This window comes from Ranitomeya imitator, chromosome 3, assembly GCF_032444005.1.
Source record: "Ranitomeya imitator isolate aRanImi1 chromosome 3, aRanImi1.pri, whole genome shotgun sequence".
In the NCBI taxonomy this organism is placed as follows: Eukaryota; Metazoa; Chordata; class Amphibia; order Anura; family Dendrobatidae; genus Ranitomeya; species Ranitomeya imitator.
The window spans coordinates 473,906,957-473,920,921 of record NC_091284.1 but is presented as its reverse complement, the minus strand read 5'-3'; the positions used below and the strand labels follow the sequence as shown (position 1 = coordinate 473,920,921).

At 41.5% G+C, this 13,965-nt stretch overlaps 1 protein-coding gene across 2 annotated transcripts in view; it reads left to right on the top strand.

Moving 5' to 3' along the window:
- The window catches only part of MGAT4A (alpha-1,3-mannosyl-glycoprotein 4-beta-N-acetylglucosaminyltransferase A), an 86,740-nt gene that overhangs the window by 44,117 nt on the left and 28,658 nt on the right, over positions 1-13,965 (top strand). For both annotated transcript variants that reach the window (XM_069757499.1, XM_069757500.1), the window contains exons 10-12: positions 1,307-1,437; positions 6,074-6,181; positions 10,336-10,529. In XM_069757499.1, coding sequence (XP_069613600.1) covers positions 1,307-1,437; positions 6,074-6,181; positions 10,336-10,529 — 433 coding nt within the window. The remainder of the gene's footprint in view (positions 1-1,306; positions 1,438-6,073; positions 6,182-10,335; positions 10,530-13,965) is intronic.

Here is a 13,965-nt window from a genome sequence, read left to right as displayed (position 1 = left end):
CCGTTTCTGACACGCCAATTTCATTTTTTTTCTTATGTCTGCCTAGGATGTACTTTGATGAAATTCACTTTTTTTTCTTTGAAGGGAATTAGTCACCAGGTTTTTGCCACTTAATCTGAAAGGATGATGATGTAGGGAAATAGACCCTGATTCCAGTGACGTGTCACTTACTGGGCTCCTTGCTGTAGTTTTGATAATCTGCTACTGATAAAACAGTGATTTATTTATTGGATGCCATGTATCCAATCCATATTCATGAGATTTGTTTAACCCTGCCCCTCCACTGATTGGCTGCTTTCTACCTATGCACAATGTACACAGAAAGCTGCCAATCAGTGATGTGGGCGGGGTTATACAGAACTCTGCAATCAGAGAACTAGTGGATCTGCAGCAGATAGTCATGATTTTTATCAAAAGTGCAGCAAGTAGCCTAGTAAGTGATACATCACTAGAATTGAGATGTGGGGCTAGACCTAACCACCCCCAAGGATTTTTAGATTTCTTCTTGGATACAGTAATAAAGAAAAAGTTGTCAGGCAGTGGTGGAAAACAGGTTAAAACTGTTTTTGATGAATATGATAGATTCTGCAAGCATCAGGAGTCAAACAAACTAGATTTCACCAATACATGCAAGGCTAGAAATGCCATAGTCAGTCAGACAGTTACTACCTCATGTTGCTCTCAGAAAGGGCAGCTTATGGTAGCGACAAATACCCTGAAACTGTTGTTATTATTTTAACTATTTTTATCCTGCGTAGACAATGTGAGTGCAAATAGTTCTGACTTTAAAAAGTGAAGACCAACACTGTGGCTAAAGAAATATTGAATATTTTTCATCTAGCACATACATTTGGGGACATTCATAATTGTCCCTATTGCAAAAACTGGTCTAAAATAAAAAAAAAAAAGTCACAAATAATCGTACATGTTAAGATTTATGTTTTTGTAAAGTTTCCACTTGTGGATACAATTGAGCTTACTGGAAGTGTTAGGTCAGGGTTGGGTCAGAGGATGCAGCCTGGTGTTCACGCTCGGCCATGACTTGTGGCCACGTGTAGGCCGCAGAGCACACTCTGTGAACTCCATGGCTCACTCATGGTCGTAAGCACCATATTACAGTGAACACTAGGCTGGAGATGCAACAAAGGTTTGTCGGACCAACCACATGCAAGGAGCAGTAAGGGCGGCCGATGTGACATCTGTATACACAGATGCTTGAACTTGCTGTAGTAGTATCATCTGCTAAATGACCAAGGTCCAGCTTGCCCTTACAGATACCGCTAGTATTTCTGATTTATCATTGCAGGGAAAATGTTTCAGGCTCCTGATATCACACTTATTGTTGAGTTCATCTTTATGTTCTACAAAGAGAAGCCTATTGACTGGCTTTTGGACCACATCTTATGGGTAAAAGTCTGTAACCCAGAAAAAGACGCGGTAAGTTTTAGTAAAGGCTTATTTCTGTTAACGCAGCGCTCCCTTAAAAATGTTTTTATCCTCTCAATATTATTCAAATCATCATATTACATAGCACTGTGTGCTTACAATTCCTCAATTTGCCTTTCTACCCAGATAATTCTTCTCATGTCCATTGGGTCTATGACATCACATGGTTAAAAACTGACTAGCTGAATCCTTCTAAGCTTTGTGTAGAAACAGGAGATCAATTTTCCCTGCATGAGTCATCACTGCAGAAGTCTATGGCGGCTGGGAGGAGAGAGCATCTGGGTCAGGAGTTGAAGTGGAGAATGACAACTGCAGGGACATGAGACTTCCTGTTTCTACATAGAGCATGGAAAGAGAATAATTAGCTGGGTAGAAAGGCAAAATGAGCAATTGTAAGTACTCAGTGCTATATAATATGATCACTGCAATATATTAAGAGGATAAAAGCTTTAATGGGCGTGCTTCTTTAAAGGAGTTGTCCAGCATTGGGCTACAAGTCTGCAATCACTTTGTGATTGCATACTTGTGAGTTCTCACATTGTGCGCACTGAGAGGATTATCAGGGAGTGTGAGGTCATGTGACTGAATGTGATTTGCTTACTTTTGACTACGTTCCGACAATACGTGTTTTGCCTCTTGCATTGCCACTTGCATTGAGCGAGGCAACACACGTCTAGTCAGCATGTTACCACATGCATGCCAGTTGCTTGCTTGCGGTCATGCACCCGCTGCTTCCTGCATCAGAGAATCCTCACAGCGTGCAGTGTGTGCAAAGGGACGATTTGTAAAAAAAAAAAGGAAAAATAGGGCCCGCACACCTTTAGTATTAAGTTAATATACAGGTGCACTAATATGCTGTGTGGCCAATATATACACACACATACGCAATGCATCAGCACACTGTGACTAATGAATCCATCAACTCCCATATTGCTATAAACATTAGATACGTAAGGTACTTCATAGCATTTTTTGAGCGCAAAAGCCATCCAACGAATTCATAAATCTGCAAACTTAAGGCCTAAGGTTGGACAACCCTTTTTAAAGGGGATATCTGGGACTTTATATTAAAAAAAAACGGACCTAAGCACTAATAGGCAGGTATTTGCAACTTCCCTGCCTATTGTGCACGGCGCCGTTCCTCCCCGGCACAGAGCTGTCACAGACCACTCCTGCTGGGGATTCGGAAGCCTCTGCTGATGTCACGTCTACAGAGTGTAGGCTTAATTTTAATTCCGCTTTGTTGATGGAGTGTGAATTCCGAAGTCAATCTGATTGACAGCCGGATCCCGTCTGCCTGACTGGGGAAGCCGGTTGTCAATCAAAATTATGTCTGAGGTCACGTCCCGTCAGCAGAGGCAGCTGAATCTGCATCAGTAGTGTCTGTGACCGCTCTGTGCCAAGGGAGAATGGCGCCGTGCACAAGAGGCAGGTAAACTGCAATTATCAGCCTGTTGGTGCTTAGATACATTTTTTTTTTTTTTTTAAATAAAGTCCCAGATATAGACTATTAAGCTTAAGTGGTGTTATTTTCAACACATATATGATCAGTACGTTTCCACATTGGTATCACTGCTGCTGATAGTGGTACAGACATAAGCATAGAAGCATATGCCTTACATCAAATAGGCAGTAATCATTTACACTTGCTGGAGATTCAGGCTATGTGCCCACGTTGCAGATTGGTGTGCGGATTTTTCCTCACTGTTTTTGCAAAAATCCGCAGGTAAACTGCACTGCAGATTTAATGCGGATTTACCACGTTTTTTTGCGGTTTTGGTGTGGATTTCCCCTGCGGTTTGACACCTGCGAATTCCTATTGAGGAGCAGATGTCAACCGATGCGGACTCCGCGCAAAGAATTGACATGCTGAGGAAAAAACACCGCTGCGTTTCCGGGCTTTTTTCCGCACCATGGGCACAGCGGATTTGGTTTTCCATAGGTTTACATGGTACTGTACAAGGCATGGAAAACTGCTGCGAATCCGCAGCGGCCAATCCGCAGGCAAATCCGCAGTGTGTGCACAAAGCCTCTTACTTCTCAACATTTATTTCCACGATGAACATCTTAAGCTAAGCTTGCTCTGCAATATAGTTTACATTCCTTGAACTGTGCACATTTGGTACTTTACTGCATAAAGAGTTAACTTAAAAGGGTTGTCCACCTTTGGAACTTTTTTTTATTTTTTACTTAAAAGCATGTATTTGGATCTAAGAAAATATAATTTTTGCAATTGAGTTTCATTAAAGATTTTGCACCTTTTAGCTTTTTAAAAGCTTTGTGTCCCTTCACACTCAACTTTGATGTGCTCTATGGGCATAAATCAGTTGAAAAGCTCTCAGCATAGACAGATAAGTGCTCTAAACTCCTTGTCAGACCATCATAGTGGCCTGATTGATGGATTCTCAGTTATCTTATTCTGCAGCCAATAATCGTGCAGCACAGAGAAGGGAAATAGTCAAAAAATGTTTAGTGTCCCAATTGCAAAAAGTTTTTTTTTGCCCCAATAACATCCATTTAAATGGGAAAAGGTTGGAAAATGAGGCAGCACATCCAGTGAAATTAACCTTTTATTAAAGGGGTGGTCCGAAACTAACATTTATTTTAATTCTAAATGTCTGTCTATTTAATATAATAATTTAATCTCTTCACTAATGTACTTTAATTTAAAAATTCCCTATCGTTCCCTCAGTACACAAACTGTTTTGTTTTATTTTTTTTACCTACTTTGATGCTTCATTTGAGAACTCCCAGTACATGCTTTAATACTCAAACAAGTTATTATCAGGGGTCAGACACTGCGGTCACTGCCGCAGCCTCTGCTCCCTTCCTTGAACCATAGCATCATCAGTGACGTCCGTTTCAGTGGCTGGGCTATTCCTTGCTCTATTGAGTATGCATTAGTTGTCCATTCCGACTTATGCTTAGTATGATCTTGTCACTGTGCAATATTCTTTTTAATGCACAGTAACGGTGTGCTCCCCTGCCAGCTGTAATGAGAAGTAACACACCAGCAAGAGAGCGCACTGTGAATTTGCATTAGAAGTAGAAGAACCACTGAGTAGAGATCAGCTCTGCCCCCACAAGTGATGTTAGAGCAAAAAACAAAACAAAGTTACTGTTCATTAATGCCCATTCAGGCCTGGTCACTTACCACCCCTTTTCACATTAGACTTACGTCGGCTGAACCCATTAATATTATTGGGTTTGGCAGACAGTCTAATTCAGGCGTTCACAACATTTTTGGTCCAAGGGCCTCATTGGTTCAGTATAAAAATGAGAAGGGCTGCACAAAATGTAAAGGGGAACTTAAATGAATACATCACCAGAACCACCATCAGTACATTAGTATATCACCAGTACCAAGTTTTAAGTATTTGTAGAGGATTTGAAGAGATCCCGCTATGTTTCTGCTCCAAAAAATGCGTGGACATGTACTAACTTACACTGAGTTTTTGGAGCAGAAATTGAGCAGATACTCACAAAATCCTCCTCATAATTTAAAGACTCTAAGTTGAATGAACTGCAATATCCACCGTCAGTACATAAATGCATTCCCAGAACACAGTTAGTACATGAATACTGTGCCAAAATCAACACCTGTACATTAATGCATCAACAGAACTACCATCAGTACATGAATAAATCACTAGGCTTTGTACTATAACCAATTGCAATGTCAGGTCAACCCTATATACAATTGTACCACATCAACCTACACTCCCAGTATGTCCTTACCAATATAAGGAGATACTAGGATGATTTGTTGCACAAAATATACCCACCACACTGCCCTTCATAATATTCATCCTGCACTTTCCCTCTGCAAAATATCCCCCACGCTGCCCCTCTGCATAAAGTTCCTCCCCCCCACTTCTTTTCATTTTACTGTGCCCCATTCACAATTGTTCCCCCATTATGTGCCCTCAAAGTAAGACCAACATGCTTCCCTATCAAAAACAATAGGATGTTTAATCTTCAGATTCTTGATGGAGCGCTCACTGTTGCCTGGCTGTCTCCGCTGCCTCTGTGATGCTTAGGTGCCAACCGCAGTCTTATGTGGTCAAAGCGTGATGACTTCAAGTTGGGGCAGAAGCTGATGGGCGTTACTCTGCTTCAGTCCTGGCGCTCAGGTGTTCAAAAGTATTCACTTCTGAAAGACGTGAATACATTTGAATATAGGAAGAAGGGAGTATTGTCTCTGACAGCTCTACGCAAGCAGCAACAAATCCTTTGGCGGGTGCATGTTTGTGAAGGCCAGTCCTTCTAATTTGTACATACGTAGATTTCCCAACTGTCCCTGATCATGTCAGGACAGAAGAATCCAGCATGCTCGATTTCAGAATCCTGATCCTTTTCTTCTGTAGAGATAGGCCGCTGCCAGAGTCTTGCGAAAGCTAACGGTGAACATTTACCATTCGACGTTAATATCATGCCGCTGGTCAGTCCCCGAAAATGGACCTTGACTGTGATTATTATTGATTGGTAGTAATCATTGAGAAAGCTTATTTTAGTTGAGCACTGTGGAGAATATATTATTTTTGGGAAACTGATGTTAAAGGGAGAGAATACTATCTTTTATGTGTTTATAATTGTTAATACTTTCACTTTCTTTTTACTTTTTAAGAAACATTGTGACAGACAAAAATCCAATCTTCGAATCCGGTTTAGACCTTCTCTTTTTCAGCATGTCGGGCTGCACTCTTCATTAGCAGGGAAAATACAAAAACTCACGGTAAGTTGAAGCATAATTCTGATTTTTATTATGGTGAAATTTCACAGCAACTCAATTACTCTGTTGGCTTAGGACATTAGTCATTTTGGTTTCTAAACTTTATAAAACAGGAGGGTTTTAGCATAAGATAACTTTAAAAGGTTTCTGTACTATTTTGAATAAATTCTGATGAACCCCCCCCCTATATCTGCAAGATCAGCCAGCAGTATGTGTCTATAGGGGCCTCCACAATCTTCCCTGAGAGAATTTTTTTTTTGTTTTACACTTTTTTATTTAGTTTACTTTGGAGATGTTAAACCTGCAATGCCACAGTTGCCTATACAATACACTGATAATCTCCTATGAAGCCTATTAGTGTACACATATAGTCGTGGCCGAAAATTTTGGCACTGTTGAAATTGTTACAGAAAATGAAGTATTTCTCCCAGAAATTGATTACACTTATACATGTTTTCTTGTACACATGTTTATTTCCTTTGTGTGTATTAGCACAATACAAAAAAAAAACAGGAAAAAAATGCAATTTGGACATCATTTACACACAACCCCAAAAATGATCCAAAGAAAATTGATAGCACCTTTCTAAAATTGTGAGTAAATGACTGTTTTAAGCATGTGATGCTCATTCAAATTCACCTGTGGTAAGTAACAGGTGTGGGTAATATGAAAATCACACTAGAAACCAAATAAAAAGGGGAGAAGTTGACTCAATCTTTGCATTGAATGTTTGTGTGTACCACACTAAGCATGGAGAACAGAAAGAGAAGAAGATAACTGTCTGGTGACTTGAGAACCTAAATTGTAGAAAAACATCAACAATCTCAAGGTTACAAGTCCATCTCCAAAGATCTTGATGTTCCTTTTTCCACGGTGCACAAAATAATCAAGAAGTTTACAGCTAATTCCACTGTAGCTAATCTCGCTGGATGTGGAAGGCAGAATAATTGATGAAATGTTGCAATGCAGGATAGTGCGGATGGTGGAAAAGCAGCCGCAATCAAGTTCTAAAGAAATTCAAGCTGTCCTGCAGGCTCAGGGTGCATCAGTGTCAGCACAAGCTACCCGTCAACATTTGAATTAAATGAAACTCAGGAGGATTCCACTGCTGACACTGAAACATAAAAAGCTAGACTGCAGTTTGCCAAATGTACGCGAGTACGCCAAAATCCTTCTGGAAAAGCATCTTGTGGAGAGATGAGACCAAGATAGAGCTTTTTGGTTAAGCACATCATTCTGTTGTTTAACGAAAATGGAATGAGGCCTACATTGAAAAGAACACAGTACCTTCAGTCAAATATGGTGGCGGTTCAAAGATATTTTGGGGTTATTTTGCTGCTTCTGGCACTGGGTGCCTTGACTGTGTGCAAGGCATCATTAAATCTGAAGATTACCAAAGTATTTTTGGTCACAATGTAGTGTCCAGTGTCTGAAAGCTGAGTTTGTCCTAGGTCATGGTTCTTCCAGCAGGACAATGACCCACAGACATACTTCAAATGGATGGAAACAAAGCACTGGAGAGTTCTGAAGTGGCCAAGCAATCAGTCCGTATCTAATTTCTCATTGAACATCTTTGGAGAGATCTTCAAATTGCTGTTGGGAGAAGACACCCTTCAAATATGAGAGACCTGAAGCAGTTTGCAAAAGAGTGGTCCAAAATTCCAGTTGAGAGGTGTAGGAAGCTTGTTGATGGTTATAGGAAGTGATTGATTTCAATTATTTATTCCAAAGGTTGTGAAATCAAATATTAAGTTGATTGTGCCAACAATTTTGTCCGACCCATTGTTGGGGTTTTGAGTGAAATGATGTCCAATTTGCCCTTGTTTTCTTTTTTTTTTTTTTTTGTGGTGTTCAAATACACACAAAGGAAATAAACATCAATAAACGTGTAATTGCAATAGTTTTCTGGGAGAAATACTTCATTTTCTGGGACAATTTTAAGGGTGCCAACTAGTGATGAGCGAGTATACTCGTTGCTCGGGTTTTCCTGAGCACGCTCGGATGGTCTTCGAGTATTTGTGACTGCTCGGAGATTGTTTTCATCGCAGCAGCTGCATGATTTGCGACTGTTAGACAGCTTGATTACATGTGGGGATTCCCTAGCAACCAGGCAACCCCCACATGTACTCAGGCTGGCTAGAAGCTGTAAATCTTGCAGCTGAGTCAACAAAAACTAAATCTCCGGACACTAACAAATACTCAGAGATCATCCGAGCATGCTCAGGAAAACCCGAGCAACGAGTATACTCGCTCATCACTAGTGCCAACACTTTAGGCAATGACTGTAGGCATACTATCATGTCAGACATATAGGTCTTTATTAGGCCTCCAGCTACCATGGTAAACCATCATCACCCCACAATTGCATTGGCTTGCCAGAGGGATAGCAGCCATATTTGTTTGCGTTTACATTCCACTGTTTTGTTTTTTTGTGCAAAATTCATGAATTGCGTGTGTCATTTTGATTAATTTAATGGACGAGAAATCGGCACTCTGTCTTCCTTATAAAAATGACCTTTTTTTTCTTAAATGCATGTAAAACTATGATACAAATATTCAGACACCGAAGTGTTTCGGTTATTACATTCCCTTACTCACAGCTCAGTGAAAATCCCCAGTCAAAAAGAAAAGGGACTTAAAAGAAAAATGCAAATGATGATTCATGCCCATGTGTTTCCCTCTTTCAGTGCTTCACTAGATATCTGCTGTAAAGAATGGGGGGGACTTATTGGCAGCTTAGGCTACGTTCACATTTGCATTGTTGTGTGCTGCGTCGGTGACACAACGCACGCTAAACGCTGCGTTTTGTGACGCATGCGTTCATTTTTATAGCGCCAAAAAAATGCAACAAGCAGCGTCCTCTTGCGCCCGACGCACCGCAAATGTGAATGTAGCCTTACAATCCTCCCGAAAAAGTGCAGCTGTAATGGGAGACCTGGCTCAGCAAGGTGGCCCAACTTCTCTGCTTTAAAGAAGAAATTCACCCCCCCCCACCAACTATCTCCTATGAAAAGACTCCCTCATGGATCCAAACCATGCAGTCTAACTGCTTTGTTGAGTCAGCTATAATTCCAAAAGGAGTTATGGAGATGGTATTTCCTAGCCGTAGATTGTGTATATTTCCGAGATTCCCAGAACATAGCGAACATCCACCTGGGTCTTGACCTGTTTTAGCACCAAGGAGTATGGAGATACATAGAAGAGCTAGTAAAAACCAGATAACAAAGCTGTATTTGGTCCTAACGCGTAGCAGGGGCCCGGCCTGATCCGATGGCACCAAAGCGCCTCCCTAGCACTGTCTATTAAGGATTCTGGTGATTTTAATTGCCAGAGGCAAGGGGAGGGGATTTAGGTTTAGTCCAGAGGGCAGTGACCAAATGGATTTAAATGCTCATGTTCAGCATGACCCATTGCTTTTTGTCTGGAGTGGTCGCAATGACATATCATATGGGGAGAAGTCAAGGATCAGAGGGGCTCACGTATGGCAGCCCCTGCCCCAAGGCCTTTCATGTACTGGTAATTGACCCATATATTTTGCTTTTATCATTTGTCCTACCGCTATCTGTATTTGCATATCTGACTCTAGCATATGTAAGTATCTTGTATATAGTAGTCTAGTGTGCCCTTAAGGCGATTAAATATATAATTTAACCTTGGGCTGCTCTTTTATCTTGATCCACGAATTTACATGTCTGTTTCTCATTTAAACTTTCCATGCTGCTGGGGCTGGTTTCTGGCCCAATATAATCCTGCTAGCAGACTGGGCTTATATCTAACGAGGAACTGGTGGCAGTCCTACCCGGCTTGCAGCACTCTGTTTCACTGGGGCTAGTGAAAAGGGCCTGTCAGGGATGTTAGCGAGTGTGGTGCCACGTCAGTAACTGCATGGGCCACATCCTGTCACTCCCCATGCTTCTCTTGCCCCGTATGGACAGGGGGTGTCTGTGTAAAACTGTGCCAAGCTGAACTTGCATGTTCCTAGGGGGTGTGGAACGTCAAGGTGGTGATAGTGGGGATACTGCATTACGTGATCCATCTGGCATAATAGTGATGTCAGGTGGGGGGCGAGGTACAGGTTCTTCACATGTGTTGGCAGCAGTGGGATTCTGCGTGATCTCTGGTGCCATCCATCACATCTGCCTTTGCTCTTCCTATAGGATAAAGATTTTTTAAAACCATTACTTCATAAAATTCACGTGAATCCTCCAGCTGAAGTTTCAACATCCTTAAAAGTATATCAAGGTCACACCCTAGAAAAGACTTACTTGGGGGAGGACTTCTTCTGGGCCATCACCCCTGTGGCTGGAGACTACATTTTGTTCAAGTTCGATAAACCGGTGCATGTTGAAAGGTTAGTAGTTTGGTGATCAAGTACTGCTTCTTCACACAGTCATTTAGAGTTCTAGGTTGTATAAGGCCCAAGAATATTCAAACAAAGGTGATATATGGACCCTGGGTCTGGATATTATTTCCATGAGTTATCAATTCTATCTGAACGTGAAGTGTAACAGATACATAATATATTGTTATGAAGCAAATGATAAGCCACATTTAAAAAGAAACCATTTTTGTAACTAATACTAGACACAAACTACAAAAAGTACAGAACTTTCTCTAGGTAACAGTAAAGGACAGAGCCTTTAAATAGTTGATTGACAGAATAGCAGAGAGTTGGACCACACCTATCTAATATTTAATGACTTTTCTTTATCATAATATCATAAGGCACCAATTCTTTTAGTGTACTCTAACATTTACACACAGCTGATGTACGCCGCAGAACAAGTCTATAGGCTGGCATAAATGTACGCTATAATAAAAAATAATGATAAAATTCCCTCTTGGATTTTTTTTTTTTTTTTTTAAATTGAGAATGGTGTAAAAGTGAAAGGAGGCTAACATTTTAGTTCTGAAACACAGGTACACCATGGTTTGTGACTTCTTTTTCCAATAATTCTACCGCCAGTCATATACAGTGCCTTGAAAAAGTGTTCATACACAATGAATTTTGCGTTTCCGTGCGGTCACCGCACACCTCAAATCGCCGCATGCGGACACATCCGCATACAAAGCATGTCCCTGCGTACCCAATGTTAAAGATAGGTACGCAGGGAAAAGCAAGACGCATGTGGCAGTAGGCGAAGCGTGGGCAGAGCTTCACGGAGGAAGAAAGGAGGAAGTAAGCTGCCATCCGCAGCCCTCTTCAACGCAAGTGTGAAACCACCCTCTTTACTACTTCAGTACTATATTATATTGTACAATTTAAGGTGGATTTCAACTATGTCTTATGACCTATGGTTGAGATTGATCGTGCAACACTTTCAGTAGAGAGCTGACCACTAGAGATACCTACTGATAGTGGATGTTTTATTAGTGATTAATGCCGGTCAGGGGAGGAAAGTCACACTTGCACAATCTTGTCTTGCAAGGACTTGCTCAGACACAGGATGGGTACAACCTATCTATTGATAGGTCATAAAAGATTCTGGTGGGAGAGTCCCTTAACATTTGTACAGAGGTCGAGAGACTGAGATGTGTGAGACAGCAGGTTTGTTGATTTTACAGGTGTCCTCTACACCTGTCCGGAAGCTACTAAGTCAGGTGATTGTGCTTGAAAACTGGTCTACAATGAGCTAAGATTATGCTTTCATTTATAGTTTTAACAAGGAAGAGAATTGGAGTGTAAACAATCCACCAAAAAGTAAAATCCAAATAGTTTATTTAAGACTAGATGGCAGCCCGATTCTAAAGAATCGGGAGTCTAGAATCCATATATACTTTATTTATTCAAATGTAAGAATAATACAATTAATAAATAATAGTAAGAAAGAACAAAAAATGGCTGCACTCACCAGCTCTTGACAATTCTTGTTAGCTCTGTGTCATTAGTATCCTTACTATTAGAGCTCATGTTGGCTAAGCTAAACAGCTTTAAGCGTGGTGGTGGCAAACAACAGGTTAAAGGGAACCTGTCACCCCGTTTTTTGAGATTGAGCTATAAATACTGTTAAATAGGGCCTGCGCTGTGCGTTACTATAGTGTATGTAGTGTACCCTGATTCCCCATGTATGCTGAGAAATACATTACCAAAGTCGCCGTTTTCGCCTGTCAATCAGGCTGGTCTGGTCAGGTGGGCGTGTTCACAGCGCTCTTTTCTTCCCCAGCTTTCCGTTGGTGGCGTAGTGGTGTGCGCATGTCCAGAGTTCCGACTTCCCTGCGCCCACGTGAAGACACAGCGCGCGATCTGCGCTGTAATCCCTTGCATCGGTGGGGGCGGCCATCTTCTTGGGGCCGCGCGTGCGCAGATGGAGTGCTCTGCTGCATGGGGCTTCAGGAAAATGGCCGCGGGATGCCGCGCGTGCGCATTAGAGATCGCGGCGGCCATTTTCCCAAAGCCGAGATGCGCTGTGAACACGCCCACCTGACCAGACCAGCCTGATTGACAGGCGAAAACGGCGACTTTGGTAATGTATTTCTCAGCATACATGGGGAATCGGGGTACACTACATACACTATAGTAACGCACAGCGCAGGCCCTATTTAACAGTATTTATAGCTCAATCTCAAAAAACGGGGTGACAGGTTCCCTTTAATAAGAGGCAGTGTCAGGTAGTAGGAAAATAGCCAGTTAATAATAGGCAATAGTTCTTTGCAGGAATGCAGATATTAATAAATAGGCAGTTTATATTGCAGAGAAATTGCTGGGCAATAATGGACAATGTCCTTATGTGGCAAATAATAGAGCAATATACCCAATGTGGCAAAGAAGAGGTTAATAAACGGCAGTCTCTCAGTATAACAGTCAGTGAATAATAGGCAGTATATGGAGAAAACACCAAACAAAAGTTCAAAATTGGTGTGAAAATGTCACTGAACCACTTCACAACTAAATATATATAGTTTTGGTAAATGGTATTATCATTTTTTTGACGAAATTCGGCAGGAGCTTGAAGAGCAACGTCACTGGGCCCGCCTCCACGCAGTAGAAACTTGCTGTGAGGTAAAAATTCAAAAATCACACCAAAATGGCGGGCGGAGTGTGTCACAGTACGGCACGTTTCTGATTGGTCGCTCGCAGCAGGCGGCAACCAATCAGACACTGGACACTGTTGACGTCACTTATCTCCGGACATTAGCTCCGGACATTAGCTCCGGACATTAGCTCCGGACATTAGCTCCGGACATTAGCTCCGGACATTAGCTCCGGACATTAGCTCCGGACATTATCTCCGCACATTAGCTCCGGACATTAGCTCCGGACAAAGCCACGGAAGTTGGCACAAATTGCAGGAAGTAGTATTCTAGGCAATTATATATTAGATTATACATATATGGCACTGAAAAATATATATAACACAATAAATAACAGGACATAAGCTCCTTTGAATTGAGGACTCAAGTGATCACAGCCCCCCTGACGAAGCCCACGCGAAACGCGCACAGGGGTACACGTGCGGTCGACCTGGCAGCTATAGTTAAGAGTAACTAATTTGCACATGATACTTTATATGAATGCCATGGGATGATATTGTTAATGTGATACGCCATCATCGGTCACTGTGACTATATTAGTATGTTTATGGCTTTTCCTGTCATGGGTATTAAGATACAGACTGTACTTGTAGCACGGGCACTTTATTAGTTTTTTGGTTTCTTCTTACCCTGATGTCCTGTCGGTCTACATGTGGTGCTGCGCTTGAGTCCTCAATTCAAAGGAGCTTATGTCCTGTTATTTATTGTGATATATATATTTTTCAGTGCCATATATGTATAATCTTAAACTACCG